Here is a 19,061-nt window from a genome sequence, read left to right as displayed (position 1 = left end):
TACAGGAATAGAACTACTATAATACTGCTCTTATGTACAGGAATATAACTACTATAATACTGCTCTTATGTACAGGAATATAACTACTATAATGCTGCTCTTAGGTACAGGAATAGAACTACTATAATACTGCTCCTATGTAAAAGACTATAACTACTATAATACTGCTCCTATGTACAAGAATATAACTACTATAATACTGCCTCCTATGTACAAGAATATAACTACTATAATACTACCTCCTATGTACAATAATATAACTACTATAATACTGCTCCTATGTACAAGAATATAACTACTATAATACTGCTCCTATGTACAAGAATATAACTACTATAATACTGCTCCTATATACAAGAATATAACTAATATAATACTGCCCCCTGTGTACAAGAATATAACTACTATAATACTGCTCCTATGTACAAGAATATAACTACTATAATACTGCTCCTATGTACAAGACTATAACTACTATAATACTGCTCCTATGTACAAGAATATAACTACTATAATACTGCTCCTATGTACAAGGATATAACTACTATAATACTGTCTCCTATGTACAAGAATATAACTACTATAATACTGCTCCTATGTACAAGAATATAACTACTATAATACTGCTCCTATGTACAAGAACATAACTGCTATAATACTGCCCCCTTTGTACAAGAATATAACTACTATAATACTGCTCCTATGTACAAGAATATAACTACTATAATACTGCCTCCTATGTACAAGAATATAACTACTATAATACTGCCTCCTGTGTACAAGAATATAACTACTATAATACTGCTCCTATGTACAAGAATATAACTACTATAATACTGCTCCTATGTACAAGAATATAACTACTATAATACTGCTCCTATGTACAAGACTATAACTACTATAATACTGCTCCTATGTACAAGAATATAACTACTATAATACTGCTCCTATGTACAAGGATATAACTACTATAATACTGTCTCCTATGTACAAGAATATAACTACTATAATACTGCTCCTATGTACAAGAATATAACTACTATAATACTGCTCCTATGTACAAGAACATAACTGCTATAATACTGCCCCCTGTGTACAAGAATATAACTACTATAATACTGCTCCTATGTACAAGAATATAACTACTATAATACTGCCTCCTATGTACAAGAATATAACTACTATAATACTGCCTCCTATGTACAAGAATATAACTACTATAATACTGCTCCTATGTGCAAGAATATAACTACTATAATACTGCTCCTATGTACAAGAATATAACTACTATAATACTGCTCCTATGTACAAGAATATAACTGCTATAATACTGCTCCTATGTACAAGAATATAACTGCTATAATACTGCTCCTATGTACAAGAATATAACTACTATAATACTGCTCCTATGTACAAGAATATAACTACTATAATACTGCTCCTATGTACAAGAATATAACTACTATAATACTGCTCCTATGTACAGGAATATAACTACTATAATACTGCTCCTATGTACAAGAATATAACTACTATAATACTGCTCCTATGTACAAGAATATAACTACTATAATACTGCTCCTATATACAAGAATATAACTACTATAATACTGCTCCTATGTACAGGAATATAACTACTATAATACTGCCTCTTATGTACAAGAATATAACTGCTATAATACTGCCTCCTATGTACAAGAATGTAACTACTATAATACTGCTCCTATGTACAGGAATATAACTACTATAATACTGCCTCTTATGTACAAGAATATAACTGCTATAATACTGCCTCCTATGTACAAGAATATAACTACTATAATACTGCTCTCTATGTACATGTACAAGAATATAACTACTATAATACTGCTCCTATGTACAAGAATATAACTACTATAATACTGCTCCTATGTACAAGAATATAACTACTATAATACTGCTGCTATGTACAAGAATATAACTACTATAATACTGCTCCTATGTACAAGAATATAACTACTATAATACTGCTCCTATGTACAAGAATATAACTACTATAATACTGCTCCTATGTACAAGAATATAACTGCTATAATACTGCTCCTATGTACTAGTTTATACCTACTATAATACACTTTTTGGTTCTCTGTCCTTACTATGAGGAATAGTGGTGTGTTTGCTCTGGGTCATCCAGTGGAAAACTCTGTTATCTCTGTAATTCATTGTCTTTCCCTTCATCAGAAATGAGATGAACTTGAGTAAAGGACGCGGCAGGATTATACTGTGATTGCATTAACTGCTGACATAACCCTGGTGACTCACTGATGACAGACAAGACTAAAGGGGGGAATTATGTGTTATCACTAGTTGTATTGTGGATATGATTCTGAATAGTCTGAAATGTGTGAACCGCTGTGATCTTTGATGTTTCCATTTCATCACTGGAGCCATAAAGCATAGCTGGAGCCCTATAGAGCGGGCTTTTAATGTGCGTTGTAGAGGGGAGGATGCAGAAAGTTGCTGGCGGTGGGTTTACTTGGTCAGACAAACACACAGCTTGGCCTTTTTATAGTCAGTGTTACCTCGTATTCCTTTATAGGGACCCCTACACACGCTCAGTGTTAACCACTTCAGCGCCAGCCTTATTTTCATTTTTTCTTCCTCTCGTTCCAAGAACTTTTTTACGTTTCCATTCACATACTGTAGCTGTATGACGGCATGTTATTTGTGGGACAAATTGTATCTTTCAACAGTCCCATTCAATTTACTATGTGTATTAAAAAACAGGGAAAAATAAAATTCTTTGTGGGGTGTAATTCAGCGAAAATTGGAATTTTTGCATTTTTTGGAGTTATGTTTTTACGTTGTTCACTGTGCACTAAAAATGACACGATGACCTTATTCTTCGGGTCAATTTGATTACGGCAATACCAAATGTATATAATTGTTTAATTACTTAACACCATATTCTGACACCCATAGCAGAGCTCTGTGAGGGCTTGTTTTTTTTATACCAGTTATTTAAAATAAATAAAACAAATTTATAGATAAAATTAAGAAAAGAGTGTAGTGTGAATTGAAATTTTTTAAGGTTTAAAAACAGTTTTTACTTTTTTTTTTGTTCCTCTCAGGGAGCATGTGATCATTTGATCGCATATACTATAGACTGCTATAGTATCCCATTGCAGTCTGGGGTATTACTATAGCAGACCAGGAAGTTTTCACAAGACCCCAGTTTGCCATAGTAGCTGATCATAACCCTGCGGTTTTACTAATCGGAGGTCCGAGGGAGCCCCCTCCCTCTGACTAACCTCTTAGATAATGTGGTCGGTATTGACCATGCCTTCTGAGGGTTAAATACCTGGGATCGGTGATTGCCAGCAGTCGTCAGCTGTATTACGTAGCTGGTACCTGCTGATAGCTTGTGAGCATGCTCCATACAGCCCATCTGCATCGCTAATGTATATTTACGTGGAGCAGTCGGGAAGTGGTTAATAATGTATGGTATGTAATATTCTGTCTGCCTGCAGCCACCACTAGAAGGAGATTAGACTCTTGCCAAGTATTACTTATAGGACGGACTGAATCATTGTTAGAATGGCGGTTCATGGCTGTCCCATGTACATGGGAGCCGGCTTTCTGCGTGTGAATTAGGGCTGCTGTTCAGTATATTTCTGCTCAGTTACAGTACTGCAAGGGTTAACATCCTTTTGCTCTGTTTTTCTGCTGCTAGGCTGATTCCAATTGCCCATCAACCTGGACTGTATAAGCTGTCCTTACCTAAGCCTGTAAAAGAGAAATAATACGTTTGTCTGCCATTGTACTGATTTCTGCCTGATTCCTTGATTCTGACTCTCTGCCACCTGATCTGACCCGTGTCTGTTCACTGTACTGCCCTGTGCTGCCTGCCCTTGCCTTTGGATTGGTTCACTGATTTGCATGAACTCTGCGTGCCCTTACCTCAGCCTTTGGCCTCATGCACACGACCGTTGTTTTATTCCGTGTCCGTTGAAAACTCGGCTAATGCACCGTTTGCCATCCGCGTCCGTGATCCGTGGTTCCAGTCCGTCAAAAAAATATAACCTGTCCTATTATTCAAGTCAATGGGACCGCTAAAAAAACGCAGAGGCACACAAGATTGTCATCCGCGTCCGCGTGCGTTTTTTTCCTATCATTTGCATGGCAAACCTGTCTTAGACCTTTTTTTACATTCCTTTATGTCTGGTGGTCCTCCAAAAATAAAGGAAGACACACGGAAACGGATCACGGAACGGAACACAACAACGGTCGTGTGCAATGAGGCCTTTTATTGACTATGAGTTTGCCTGTTCCCTCTGTGCTACGCACCGTTGTCCCCGACCTCAGTGGGTCAGCAGCCAACCACACAGAGACTAGTGGCCTAGAGGTGTTCCCCGTAGCAAAGACTGGATCCCTGTATAGGGTTAAAGGGTGAAAACCAGGAAGCCACCAGGATAACGCTCTTAGGTTTAGACATAAGCCAGATCTGTTGGTTGGCACAGTGGCTCTACAGCCATTATCCACAACAGTAATAAACATGTATACAACAAGCTCCTAAACTTCCATTAGTGGTATCTGCAGGCAGCTTGAATTTTCTTATTTGATCCTATGGGTATTCAGCAGAAAACAGAAGTATAATTGCATTAATGTTACAATGGATGAATAAGTAGCGCAAATTGGAGCCAGTGTCTGAGAAGAAAGGTGAATTATGGGAACTGAAGTTCTTTACATTAGTAATCCCACTTACTGCAAGCCCTGGCAGCATTAATACAAAGGTGCAGCACAGAACAAAGCAAACTAATGAAAATTAAATATAGTGTGTTCTGTGATGACATACCTAGCGAACATGCAGACAACGTATAGGTACTTTTCTGTATTTTTCTAAGTTTGGAAATGGACTAAAACTCGGAATAACTGAGCAAGGATTTGGTTTGAGTATAGTAATTACGAGTTCATGTGGACAAACTGAGTATGATGATCTTATTAAAATGTAATATTCCTGCATATTACTTATTTTATAACTATTGTCTGCAGATCTCTGCTCAGTTAAACTGAAATGTGTGTAGAATATTATAAAAATGCCTTTTAATTCTTTAAATGTTATAGTTTTTTTTATTAACTTATTGTTTAAAACTACTGAAATGTAAAGGAAAAAATTGTGTGCACATTTGATATAGCTGTATCTGTGCCAACCTGTGGAATAAATGTAGCATGCTATATCTATCACATTGTAGACCTAAAAAAAAAGTTCTGGAACTTTTTTTTTTTTTTAAACAAAATGCCTCCCAAAAACATTATACAAACTAAACAACTGTTCCTACAATAAAAAATAATGACCCTTCATATGTGGTGATGAATAAACAAAAAAAATAATATGTGAATGGACCTTAAAGGTGTTGTCCCATCACAGTCAATGGGGGCATATCGCTAGGATATGCCCCCATTGTCTGATAGGTGCAGGTTCCACCTCTGGGACCCGTACCTACACTGAGAACAGAGGGGTGAAAAGTGGTGGAGGGCGAACCACACATGCGCAGCCGCCCTCTATTTATTTCTATGGGGACAGTGGCCGCACAAGCGCAGTGCGCTCCAATTCACTTGTATGGGGAGAGCGCTTGGTGGTCGCCGGACCCCTGAAAACCCGGGATTGTACAGCTTCCACTCTCGCCGCTCCATTCTTGGCGTAGGTGTGGGTCCCAAAGGTGGGACCCGCACCTATCAGACAATGGGGGCATATCCTAGCGATATGCCCCCATTGTCTGTGATGGGAATACCCCTTTAAATGGGTCTCCGGTTTCATATAGAATTTTTTTTCCCCCGGTCTCACTTTCAACACATCCTGGCAGATTATTTACAGTGGGGGAAATAATTATTTGACCCCTCACTGATTTTGTAAGTTTGTCCAATGACAAAGAAATGAAAAGTCTCAGAACAGTATCATTTCAATGGTAGGTTTATTGTAACAGTGGCAGATAGCACATCAAAAGGAAAATCGAAAAAATAACTTTAAATAAAAGATAGCAACTGATTTGCATTTCATTGAGTGAAATAAGTATTTGAACCCTCTAACAAAAAAAGACTTAATACTTGGTGGAAAAACCCTTGTTTGCAAGCACAGAGGTCAAACGTTTCTTGTAATTGATGACCAAGTTTGCGCACATTTTAGGAGGAATGTTGGTCCACTCCTCTTTGCAGATCATCTCTAAATCCCTAAGGTTTCGAGGCTGTCTCTGTGCAACTCTGAGCTTGAGCTCCCTCCATAGGTTTTCGATTGGATTAAGGTCCGGAGACTGACTAGGCCACTCCATGACCTTAATGTGCTTCTTCTTGAGCCACTCCTTTGTTGCCTTTGCTGTATGTTTTGGGTCATTGTCGTGCTGGAACACCCATCCACGACCCATTTTCAGTTTCCTGGCAGAGGGAAGGAGGTTGTCGCTCAGGATTTCACGATACATGGCTCCGTCCATTTTCCCGTTTATGCGAATAAGTTGTCCTGTGCCCTTAGCAGAAAAACACCCCCAAAGCAAAATGTTTCCACCCCCATGCTTGACGGTGGGGACGGTGTTTTGGGGGTCATAGGCAGCATTTTTCTTCCTCCAAACACAGCGAGTTGAGTTAATGCCAAAGAGCTCTATTTTGGTCTCATCAGACCACAGCACCTTCTCCCAGTCACTCTCTGAATCATTCAGGTGTTCATTGGCAAACTTCAGACGGGCCTGCACATGTGCCTTCCTGAGCAGGGGGACCTTGCGAGCCCTGCAGGATTTTAATCCATTGCGGTGTAATGTGTTTCCAATGGTTTTCTTGGTGACTGTGGTCCCTGCTAATTTGAGGTCATTAACTAACTCCTCCCGTGTAGTTCTAGGATGCTTTTTCACCTTTCTCAGAACCATTGACACCCCACGAGGTGAGATCTTGCGTGGAGCCCCAGAGCGAGGTCGATTGATGGTCATTTTGTGCTCCTTCCATTTTCGAACAATCGCACCAACAGTTGTCACCTTCTCTCCCAGCTTCTTGCTAATGGTTTTGTAGCCCATTCCAGCCTTGTGCAGGTCTACAATTTTGTCTCTGACATCCTTGGACAGCTCTTTGGTCTTTCCCATGTTGGAGAGTTTGGAGTCTGCTTGATTGATTGATTCTGTGGACAGGTGTCTTTTATACAGGTGACTAGTTAAGACAGGTGTCCTTAATGAGGGTGACTAATTGAGTAGAAGTGTCTAACCACTCTGTGGGAGCCAGAACTCTTAATGGTTGGTAGGGGTTCAAATACTTATTTCACTCAATGAAATGCAAATCAGTTGCTATCTTTTATTTAAAGTTATTTTTTCGATTTTCCTTTTGATGTGCTATCTGCCACTGTTACAATAAACCTACCATTGAAATGATACTGTTCTGAGACTTTTCATTTCTTTGTCATTGGACAAACTTACAAAATCAGTGAGGGGTCAAATAATTATTTCCCCCACTGTACATGCAGAACTTCCTGTTTTCATCAGCTTCCTGTTGGCTTTTCTAGCCAATCCCGGGCGTGCTTTGCTTTGTATTGTTTCACAATGTCTTCTTCTGCCTAGCTAACGTGTAGAATGGAGGTGTAGGTGAGCATGACTACTGCAGAGGAAACATTTTGGCAGGGGAGCAAGCACTAAGAAACATTACAGAGCAAAGCACGCTTGGATTGGTTAGAAAACCCAGCAGGAAGCTGAGGAAAACAGGAAGTTCTGCTTGTACGCATCCTGCCTGGGTGCAGTGATGACGAGAACAGGGGAAGGAAAGTTCTGATATAAAATAACAGGTGTTTTGGGGAAAAATATATTATTTGGGGTACTTTGGGACGATTACAATTTTTTTAAAAATTAAACTGGAGAACCTCTTTAAGGGGTTAATGACCAACCAGACCAGTTGTTATTATGAACACTCAAAAAGGAACTGTAGTACATTTTCTCGTCGTATGAACAGTTCTCAGCGTGACTGCATTACTCATTTGGATTAACCAAACTATCTTGTCATCGGGGTGGGGTTGTGGTAATGGGTTTGAATCCGGCCAATGTGGACAATTTCTGTTACGCAAGCAAAACTCTCTACTCTACAAATGTGTATCTTTAAGACGACCGGCAAATCTGATACCCTGTTACCTACATTTTCTAATGGTAGAAAAGTGTTGATTGTTCTTAGCATCTGCTCAGACTCCCACACAATCTCCTTTAATCTCAAAAATGTATAATTAGTTTTATTAAGAGCAAGCAGTTTGTCCAGGACCTCAAGCTGCGAGAGTAGTTATTGAGGAGCTGCTGGGAGATTTTAACGAGTCGTGCCTAAACGTTAGGAATATTTGGTATGTAAATTACAGGTCAGCAGTTCTCGGAGGTTCAATCTGAATGTGTATTTCTAGGATGTATGTTTTTGTTTTGCTTTTTTATATATAGGAGAACTCTGCCTTCGTTCATGAGCTGTTTGATGGGATTCTTACCAAAATCTTTAAAAAAAAAAAAACATTTGCATCGATCATCTTCCTCAGTAACTAAAATTTTATGGGACTGTTGATTATTTCTTGAAATCACGCTGAGATTTACTGCTGAGAGAGGGGAGAGAGAGCTGCTTTATTTATTTCTGAGATGGTTAGATGCTACTACTGTAAAAGTAAAATGTATCTTTTTGTATGGCACTATGAGCTGTTCTGATACACCGACAGTGCTTCACTAGCCAAGAGGTAGACTGTTACGTCTTACTTTAAGAGGGCCTTTTAGTAGGATCAATGCTATGAAAGCAGGCTCATTGCCGGGTTGAGTTGATCCTGCTGAGTGAAAGCATTTAATATAAATCAGTTGCACCGTTCATGTCCTGTTAAAGTTTTTATCATTATGCTAATTAGATGTTCTGTGCACCAAGGAGCAGTCTGCAATCCTTCAGCGGTGGCCGTGCTTTCACGCTATAGGAAAAAGTGTCGGCTTTTCTGGTGGCCGGGACCGTGGGAGCTCGCATAGGCAGGTTGCTTTTTCCTATAGTGTGCAAACACGACCACCACTGCTGGATTACTGGGTGGTCGTAACCATGGAAACGAGCAGTGTATAATGTGATGGAAAAATGAATCCAGCCAGCAAAGGAAGCAATAGGGACAATCATAATACATTAGTAAGTGCCTTCTATTAACTTTTTCTATATTATATAAGCCATTTGCTGAAGTGACACAACCCTTTTAAGTGCAAAATAAAAAAAAATCTACAAAATGAGACGTCAGTCTAAGGCCCCATTTACACAACCATGTCCATCTTGCGGGCCGCAAACCGCAAATTCAGACACTGGCCTTGTGCATCGCACATTCTTCCCTTTCCCGGGTACCGCACTATGTAACAAATACCTATTTTTGTCCGCAAAACTGTCAAGAATAGGACATGTTCTATTTTTTCTTTTTTTGCGGGGCCAAGGAATGACCACACGGATGCTGACAGCACACGGTGTCCTAGCCGCATCTTTTGCAGCCCCTTTAAAAGGAATGGGTCCGTATCCCATCTGCAAAAAATGCAGATCGAATTATAGGGGTGCAATCCTTTCTAAGCGGCCGTTAAAAACTGTCCCATTGATTTCAGTGGGGACATGTCCTATTTTTTTGACAGCCGCTATTTACTGGGCAATAAAGGGGCTGTGTCACTTCACTATCATGGAGAGAAAGTTAATACAAGGCACTTACTAATGTATTGTGATTCTCCATATTGCTTCCTTTGCTGGCTGGATTCATTTTTCCATCACATTATGCACTGCTTGCTTCCATGGTTACAGACCACCCTGCAATCTATCAGTGGTGGCCGTGCTTGCACGCTATAGGAAAAAGCATCAGCCTCTCTTGTGCCCGGGACCATGGGAGCGCACATAGGTTGGTGCTTTTTCCTATATTGTGCATGCACGACCACCACTGATGGATTGCAGGGTGGTCTGTAACCATGGAAACGAGCAGTGTATAATGTGATAGAATAATGAATCCAGCCAACAAAGGAAGCAATATGGATAATGACAATACATTAGTAAGTGCCTTGTATTAACTTCCTCTACATGATAAATGCTATTTGCTGAAGTGAGACAACCCCTTTAAGAAAACGGCTGTGTTGCCTAAGTTGATATTTTCCAGCCCAGAGATAATCACACAATGTTCCTGCTTTTAATGCTTCAGTCCACGGGAAAAATTTCCTCTGGACTCGGAGATTTACTTTCGATATTTTGCAGCACGTCGCTGGAAAGCGGCTGCTCCTGCTCTGTGACAATGGCAGGACCCGGTTTTCTTAATGTATGAATTCTCCATTGCACTAATTACACCCATTTTTTGGCAAGCAAAGTGCAGCTGCTCCACTTCATAGTTACACCTGTTGGATCATGAGACGAGAGGGAGACACTATTATTTTTACATGTAATATTCTGCACCCGGGAGCCTTCAATGTTTCAAAGTCTCACCTAATGATAAGGTGAGGTAATTAGGGGCCCCGTCGTGCATATTTAAAGATAAAGATGTAAGGTACCAAATGTAGAAGAAAGGGAAAGTGAAGAGAGCGCAGAACCTGGAGTGTCAGATCTGCTCACGAGCCAAATGAAGAAATCGCTTAGGTTCCATAAGTTATAGTAGATCTCCGCTGTCTAATCGGCAGGACCAAGTAGGCACAAATGTCAGAGGTACCCCCCACCTGAAGACCATAATGCACCAGAGTCTGCTCCTCCTGTAGTATAGTGAACAGACACAAACAATGCACCAGAGTCTGCTCCTTCTGTATGATAGTGACCAAACAGTACACCAGAGTCTGCTCCTCCTGTACTATAGCGACCAAACAGCGCACCAGAGTCTGCTCCTCCTGTAGTATAGAGACCAAACAGCGCACCAGAGTCTGCTCCTCCTGTATGATAGTGACCAAACAGCGCACCAGAGTCTGCTCCTCCTGTATGATAGCGACCAAACAGTACACCAGAGTCTGCTCCTCCTGTAGTATAGTGACCAAACAGCGCACCAGAGTCTGCTCCTCCTGTACTATAGTGACCAAACAGTGCACCAGAGTCTGCTCCTCCTGTATTATAGTGACCAAACAGTACACCAGAGTCTGCTCCTCCTGTAGTATAGTGACCAAACAGTGCACCAGAGTCTGCTCCTCCTGTACTATAGTGACCAAACAGCGCACCAGAGTCTGCTCCTCCTGTATGATAGCGACCAAACAGCGCACCAGAGTCTGCTCCTCCTGTAGTATAGTGACCAAACAGCGCACCAGAGTCTGCTCCTTCTGTATGATAGTTACCAAACAGTACACCAGAGTCTGCTCCTTCTGTATGATAGTGACCAAACAGTGCACCAGAGTCTGCTCCTCCTGTACTATAGCGACCAAACAGTGCACCAGAGTCTGCTCCTCCTGTAGTATAGTGACCAAACAGTGCACCAGAGTCTGCTCCTTCTGTATTATAGTGACCAAACAGTGCACCAGAGTCTGCTCCTCCTGTATTATAGTGACCAAACAGCGCACCAGAGTCTGCTCCTTCTGTATGATAGTTACCAAACAGTACACCAGAGTCTGCTCCTCCTGTAGTATAGTGACCGAACAGTGCACCAGAGTCTGCTCCTTCTGTATGATAGTGACCAAACAGTACACCAGAGTCTGCTCCTCCTGTAGTATAGCGACCAAACAGTGCACCAGAGTCTGCTCCTCCTGTATTATAGCGACCAAACAGCGCACCAGAGTCTGCTCCTCCTGTATTATAGCGACCAAACAGTGCACCAGAGTCTGCTCCTCCTGTAGTATAGTGAACAGACACAAACAATGCACCAGAGTCTGCTCATTGAGCATGGACTCCCATATTGTTGAGTGGATTAGGCAGTGGCTGAGTGACAGACAGCAGAGGGTTGTAGTCAATGGAGAACATTCAAAACAAGGTCATGTTACCAGTGGGGTTCCACAGGGATCTGTACTGGGACCGATTTTGTTTAATATCTTCATAAGTGATATTGCAAAAGGCCTCGATGGTAAGGTTTGTCTTTTTGCTGATGACACAAAGATATGTAACAGGGTTGATGTTCCTGGAGGGAAACGCCAAATGGAAAAGGATTTAGGAAAACTAGAAGAATGGTCAGAACTCTGGAAACTGAAATTTAATGTGGATAAGTGCAAGATAATGCACCTGGGGCGTAAAAACCCAAGGGCAGAATATAGAATATTTGACACAGTCCTGACCTCAGTATCTGAGGAAAGGGATTTAGGAGTAATTATTCCAGAAGACTTAAAGGTGGGAAGACAATGTAATAGAGCAGCACGAAATGCCAGCAGAATGCTTGGATGTATAGGGAGAGGTATAAGCAGTAGAAAGAGTGAAGTGCTTATGCCGCTGTACAGAACACTGGTGAGACCTCATCTGGAGTATTGTGCGCAGTACTGGAGGCCATATCTCCAGAAGGATATAGATACTCTAGAGAGAGTTCAGAGAAGAGCTACTAAACTAGTACATGGATTGCAGGATAAAACTTACCAGGAAAGGTTAAAGGACCTTAATATGTATAGCTTGGAAGAAAGACGAGACAGAGGGGATATGATAGAAACTTTTAAATACATAAAGGGAATCAACTCGGTAAAGGAGGAGAGCATATTTAAAAGAAGAAAAACTACCACAAGAGGACACAGTTTTAAATTAGAGGGGCAAAGGTTTAAAAGTAATATAAGGAAGTATTACTTTACTGAGAGAGTAGTGGATGCATGGAATAGCCTTCCTGCAGAAGTGGTAGCTGCAAATACAGTGAAGGAGTTTAAGCATGCATGGGATAGGCATAAGGCTATCCTTCATATAAGATAGGGCCAGGGGCTATCCATAGTACTCAGTATATTGGGCAGACTGGATGGGCCAAATGGTTCTTATCTGCCGACACATTCTATGTTTCTATGCTCCTCCTGTAGTATAGCGACCAAACAGCGCACCAGAGTCTGCTCCTTCTGTACTATAGTGACCAAACAGCGCACCAGAGTCTGCTCCTTCTGTACTATAGTGACCAAACAGCGCACCAGAGTCTGCTCCTCCTGTAGTATAGAGACCAAACAGCGCACCAGAGTCTGCTCCTCCTGTAGTATAGTGACCAAACAGTGCACCAGAGTCTAGTCCTCCTGTAGTATAGCGACCAAACAGCGCACCAGAGTCTGCTCCTCCTGTATTATAGTGACCAAACAGTGCATAATTATAGTAGTTATATTCTGTACATAGGAGGCAGTATTATAGTAGTTATATTCTGTACATAGGAGGCAGTATTATAGTAGTTATATTCTTGTACATAGGAGCAGTATTATAGTAGTTATATTCTTGTACATAGGAGCAGTATTATAGTAGTTATATTCTTGTACATAGGAGCAGTATTATAGTAGTTATATTCTTGTACATAGGAGGCAGTATTATAGTAGTTATATTCTTGTACATAGGAGGCAGTATTATAGTAGTTATATCCATGTACATAGGAGCAGTATTATAGCAGCTATATTCTTGTACATAGGAGGCAGTATTATAGTAGTTATATCCATGTACATAGGAGCAGTATTATAGCAGCTATATTCTTGTACATAGGAGGCAGTATTATAGTAGTTATATTCTTGTACATAGGAGGCAGTATTATAGTAGTTATATTCTTGTACATAGGTGGCAGTATTATAGTAGTTATATTCTTGTACATAGGAGCAGTATTATAGTAGTTATATTCTTAACCAAATGTATTTTTATTCAAAGTAAGTAAGGCATATCAATCGATCACAAACCATCGTAGCATCACTGGTAAGGCAAAGTCACAAATCGGTCATGGAAGTGACCACAAATGCATGTCAGTGCAACACATGTTGTACAAAATGATACATCAAATGTGACAGACAATAAAAATCAAATATAACACAAATAAGAGGAAAGGAAGGGAAAGGAAGGGAAAGGAAAGGGGGGGGGGGGGGGGGGGGGTTTTCCCCAACTCCGTCAGGGGAACTTTCTATATGTCTTCCAGGGCGACCAGATTTTCAGAAAGCGGGAACGCGTGCAAGATTCCCAGTGGGCCAGCTCTTCAAACCTGTAGATCTGATCCACCTTATCCCTCCACATCGAAACAGTGGGAGGTTCAGTATCCTTCCAAAGCAGCGGGATGAGCAGTCTCGCCGCCGTGATGAGCATAGTAGGAAGATCAGATCTACAGGGGGAAAGCGAGTCATTAGGGCACCAAAGCAGAATCAGTTTAGGATCCAGCTTAACCTGCTTAGCACACACCTCATTTATCAGAGCTTCTATACTGGTCCAGAACGCTTTAATCTTTTCACAGTGCCACCAAATGTGTGACAGAGAGCCTACGTCTTTTCTACACCTCCAGCACTCACTTGGGAAATCTGCATTAAGCCTATGCAAGAACTCCGGGGACTTGTACCATCTCGTGAGCAGCTTATACGAGTTTTCTTGTACCTTAATACAGCGGCTAAAGCCGTGAGAGTGTGTAAGGACAAAAGCCCTTTCCGGGTCTGTAAGGTGGATGGACAATTCCCTTTCCCATGAAGAAAGGAAATGTAGCTCAGGAGGGGAGGCTGAGAGTAACTCCTTATAAAGGGTAGACAGCGGTTTAGGGATCCTACGGGCATCTGATAGTCTCTTAGACAGCCAAGAGGGGGTTCCAGAGGTGGTGGGGGGTGGTAGCTTAATCATCTTAATCTCCTTCTGCAGGGCAAAACTCTGTAGGAAGGAAGCTTTTTTGACTTTAGGGTTATTCAAGACCGTGGACCAATCCAGGGACCCATCCGGGGACCTAATCTCACTTAAAGGGATCTCGGCCAAAAGAGGCCAGATACCTGAGGGCTTCTCGGCTTCCGGATGGACATAAAACTGTAAAGAGGAAAGCGGAGTACCCGGTATGGGAAACTCAAGTGTTCTATCCTTTAAACTGCTTGGCCCACTCAACAAACATACCCTTCCATAGGAGTGACAAAGAGGAACCACCCGGAGAACAAGGGGACAACCCCCAGAGAATCCGCTTCATTCTAGTGGAGAGCAGAGAGCGCTCAAGACACACATATGGAGCACAATAAGTGCTATTGAGGAGGGATAGACCTCTAAATAGTTGAAAGGCCACATAGTAGGAACGTATGTCGGGCAGACCAAAGCCGCCAAACCTCCTCTCTCTGGTCAGCACCGAATAAGCAATTCTGGAGGGTTTACTTCCCCACAAAAAGAGGGAAAAAACTCTGCGGATGTCTACAAAAAATGAGTGCGGCAGCCAGATAGGCAACACCTGCAGAAGGTACAAAAATTTAGGAGCTATAAAGGTCTTGAGGTAGTTCCTCTTGCCACACCAGGAAATAAACGGCAGTCTAATAGAGTGCAGCTGCTTCCTAACTGAGGACAATAAGGGGGCATAATTCAGAGCAAATAAGTCCTTCGCCTGAGCCGGGACGTGCACTCCCAAAAATACTATGTCTTTTGTAGCCCAGTGAAAGGGGGTAGTATTCTGAAGGGCCTCTTTAACCGATTCTGGACAAGTAACATTTAGGGCCATTGACTTGCTATAGTTGATTTTAAAGTTTGACACATAGCCAAACTCCTCAAAAAGAGACAAAAGCCTAGGGAAGGATGTTTCGGGATTGGAGGTCATGATAAGTAGGTCATCTGCAAATGCGGCTGTCAAGTGGGTCCGAGAATCAATGGTCAAGCCCCTAACCGCAGGATCCTGCCGGATCTTACACAGCAAAGTCTCCATCACTATGACAAACAGAGATGGGGAGAGAGGACATCCCTGCCTCGTCCCATTGGATATGGAAAAGGAGGGAGAAAGCGTACCGTTTATTTTGAGTTTGGCAGACGGGGCTGAGTACAGAGTGAAGATCGCAGATATAAACGAATCTGGGAAACCAAACCTCGACAGGGCCCGCGACATATAATGCCAACCGACCCTGTCGAAGGCCTTCTCCGCGTCCGTGCTCAGCAAAGCCAGAGGCGTAGAGGAGCTTCTAGCCCAATCCATAAGATGGAGCAAACGTATCGTGTTCTCACAGCCCTGTCTGCCACGCACAAACCCCACTTGCTCGCTATCAATAACATCCGGCAGGATCAGCTGTATTCGCTGCGCCAGAATCTTGGCCCACCACTTGACATCCGCATTTAGCAGTGAAATCGGGCGATAACTGCCACAGTGGAGGGGGTCTTTGTTTTCTTTATGGATTATAGTTATGTGGGTCTCTAACGTTTGGGGGGGGTAGAGAGCCTCCAGACAGGAGGAAATTACAGAGTGCCTGAAAGTGAGGAGTCAAAACGTCTTTGAAGGTCTTGTAATACGATATAGGGAGTCCATCCGGCCCTGGACTTTTACCTGAAGAAATGGAGGAAAGGACCTTGCCAATTTCCTCTCTTGATACAGGGGCGACTAGTTGGGAAGCTTGTAGGGGACTAACAGAGGGCAGCTTCAGAGTGGACAGGAACTCATCTGTGGCTTGCTCAATAGAGGCTGAACCAGGACGGTCTGGAGTGGGGAGGTTATATAGATCCGCATAAAAAGCACTAAACGCTTTCGCTATATCGTGAGTCGACTTGTGCTTATTGCCTTTCGCATCTAAAATAGCAGGGATAGTAGTTATATTCTTGTACATAGGAGCAGTATTATAGTAGTTATATTCTTGTACATAGGAGGCAGTATTATAGTAGTTATATTCTTGTACATAGGTGGCAGTATTATAGTAGTTATATTCTTGTACATAGGAGCAGTATTATAGTAGTTATATTCTTGTACATAGGAGCAGTATTATAGTAGTTATATTCTTGTACATAGGAGGCAGTATTATAGTAGTTATATTCTTGTACATAGGAGCGGTATTATAGTAGTTATATTCTTGCACATAGGAGGCAGTATTATAGTAGTTATATTCTTGTACATAGGAGGCAGTATTATAGTAGTTATATTCTTGTACATAGGAGGCAGTATTATAGTAGATATATTCTTGTACATAGGAGCGGTATTATAGTAGTTATATTCTTGCACATAGGAGGCAGTATTATAGTAGTTATATTCTTGTACATAGGAGGCAGTATTATAGTAGTTATATTCTTGTACATAGGAGGCAGTATTATAGTAGTTATATTCTTGTACATAGGAGTAGTATTATAGTAGTTATATTCTTGTACATAGTAGCAGTATTATAGTAGATATATTCTTGTACATAGGAGGCAGTATTATAGTAGTTATATTCTTGTACATAGGAGCAGTATTATAGTAGTTATATTCTTGTACATAGGAGCAGTATTATAGTAGTTATATTCTTGTACATAGGAGCAGTATTATAGTAGTTATAGTCTTGTATAGGAGCAGTATTATAGTAGTTATATTCCTGTACATAGTAGCAGTATTATAGTAGTTATATTCTTGTACATAGGAGGCAGTATTATAGTAGTTATATTCTGTACATAGGAGGCAGTATTATAGTAGTTATATTCTTGTACATAGGGGCAGTATTATAGTAGTTATATTCCTGTACATAGGAGGCAGTATTATAGTAGTTATATTCTTGTACGTAGGAGCAGTATTATAGTAGTTATATTCTTGTACATAGGAGGCAGTATTATAGTAGTTATATTCTTGTACATAGGGGCAGTATTATAGTAGTTATATTCCTGTACATAGTAGCAGTATTATAGTAGTTATATTCTTGTACATAGGAGCAGTATTATAGTAGTTATATTCTTCTACATAGGAGCAGTATTATAGTAGTTATTTTCTTGTACATAGGAGCAGTATTATAGCAGTTATATTCTTGTACATAGGAGCAGTATTATAGTAGTTATATTCTTGTACATAGGAACAGTATTATAGTAATTTTATGCTTGTGCATGTATTATAGTTGTAGTTTTGTACAGATAATGATAATACCATCATAAGGTGCTTTTATTTGTATGTCAAATTACAGTTAAATAGATCATAGACAAATATCATATGTAATTGATTACATTTGCCACAAGTGAAAATTTTAACTACATGCCTGCCAGGTATAAATGTTTTATGGGGGGTCTGAGAGGTACATTGCATCTACCAGCTGAAGTTTCTTTCTTTTACAGTATTTATTTTTATCTATTTTTTTGTCCCCTCAGATACTCGGAAAGGAGTAACACAAAATGTGTGGGAATAACCATAGAGACCAGGCCGGATTACTGCTTGAGGCGACACCTGAGTGACATGTTGTCTTATGGCTGCACCAGGCTAGAGATCGGCGTGCAGAGTGTGTACGAGGATGTAGCGAGGGACACTAACCGGTAAGTCATGTGCCTATGTGATCTCTATTGATATAGTTCAGGGATGCCCAACCTTTGGCCCTCCAGCTGTTGCAAAACTACAGCCCTCAGCTATCAGGGCACGTTGGGAGTTGTAGTTTTGCATCCACTCACTCAGTTTTACACTTTCCTTCCAAATTGAGCTTAAAACACACCCCGGGAACAGTCCACTCGGATCGTTCCTGATAATTGCCTGCTGTGTCGACCCGTGTAAAGCAGTCTTTAGATTCCCACGTGAGGTTCCTCTGCTCTCCCACCTCCACCCGACTCCATAAAAACTTCTTCTTTTGCTGATGCTGAAAGTTTTCTAATATGAAGGCTTAGAATTGGAGTGAGTGGGCGGGAGATGATGGGAGATAACCGCGCTGCCGAGGTGCTAGATCAGCGCAATCAATAAATCTTTTAACTGTAAGACTTGTAATCTTGGCTTTCCTTGACCTCTGTTATATTACTGCCTGCCCTTGTCACACGCAGCGGCGGAGCTGGCAGTAGTCTCCGCTTTCGTCACAATGAACTGCGTTCATGGTGGGGGGGGGGGGGGGTGCAGAATTTAGGGCCTCAGTACGAGAGTGCAAAGTGTGTGAATGGAGAGTTCACATCTCCCTTCCATTTGCCGTTCTTCTGATCCGTCAGAATGACGAAAAAAAAATAGGATCCTGTAAAAAAAAACGGATCTGTTTGAGCCATTTCCGTCATTTTATCCCATCTAAAAAAAGGATCTCAGACGGAAATTGCTCGAATGGATGCCAAAAGTGCAAGAGGATCCATTTTGTATATATATATATATATAT

At 41.2% G+C, this 19,061-nt stretch overlaps 1 protein-coding gene across 1 annotated transcript in view; it reads left to right on the top strand.

The window, feature by feature from the left end:
* The window catches only part of ELP3 (elongator acetyltransferase complex subunit 3), a 154,493-nt gene that overhangs the window by 42,137 nt on the left and 93,295 nt on the right, over positions 1-19,061 (top strand). The window contains exon 8 of the mRNA XM_040427150.1: positions 18,091-18,252. Coding sequence (XP_040283084.1) covers positions 18,091-18,252 — 162 coding nt within the window. The remainder of the gene's footprint in view (positions 1-18,090; positions 18,253-19,061) is intronic.

This window comes from Bufo bufo, chromosome 4 (genome assembly GCF_905171765.1).
Source record: "Bufo bufo chromosome 4, aBufBuf1.1, whole genome shotgun sequence".
NCBI classification, from domain to species: Eukaryota; Metazoa; Chordata; class Amphibia; order Anura; family Bufonidae; genus Bufo; species Bufo bufo.
The sequence above is the reverse complement of the archived record's forward strand: the minus strand, read 5'-3'. Positions and strand labels throughout refer to the sequence as shown.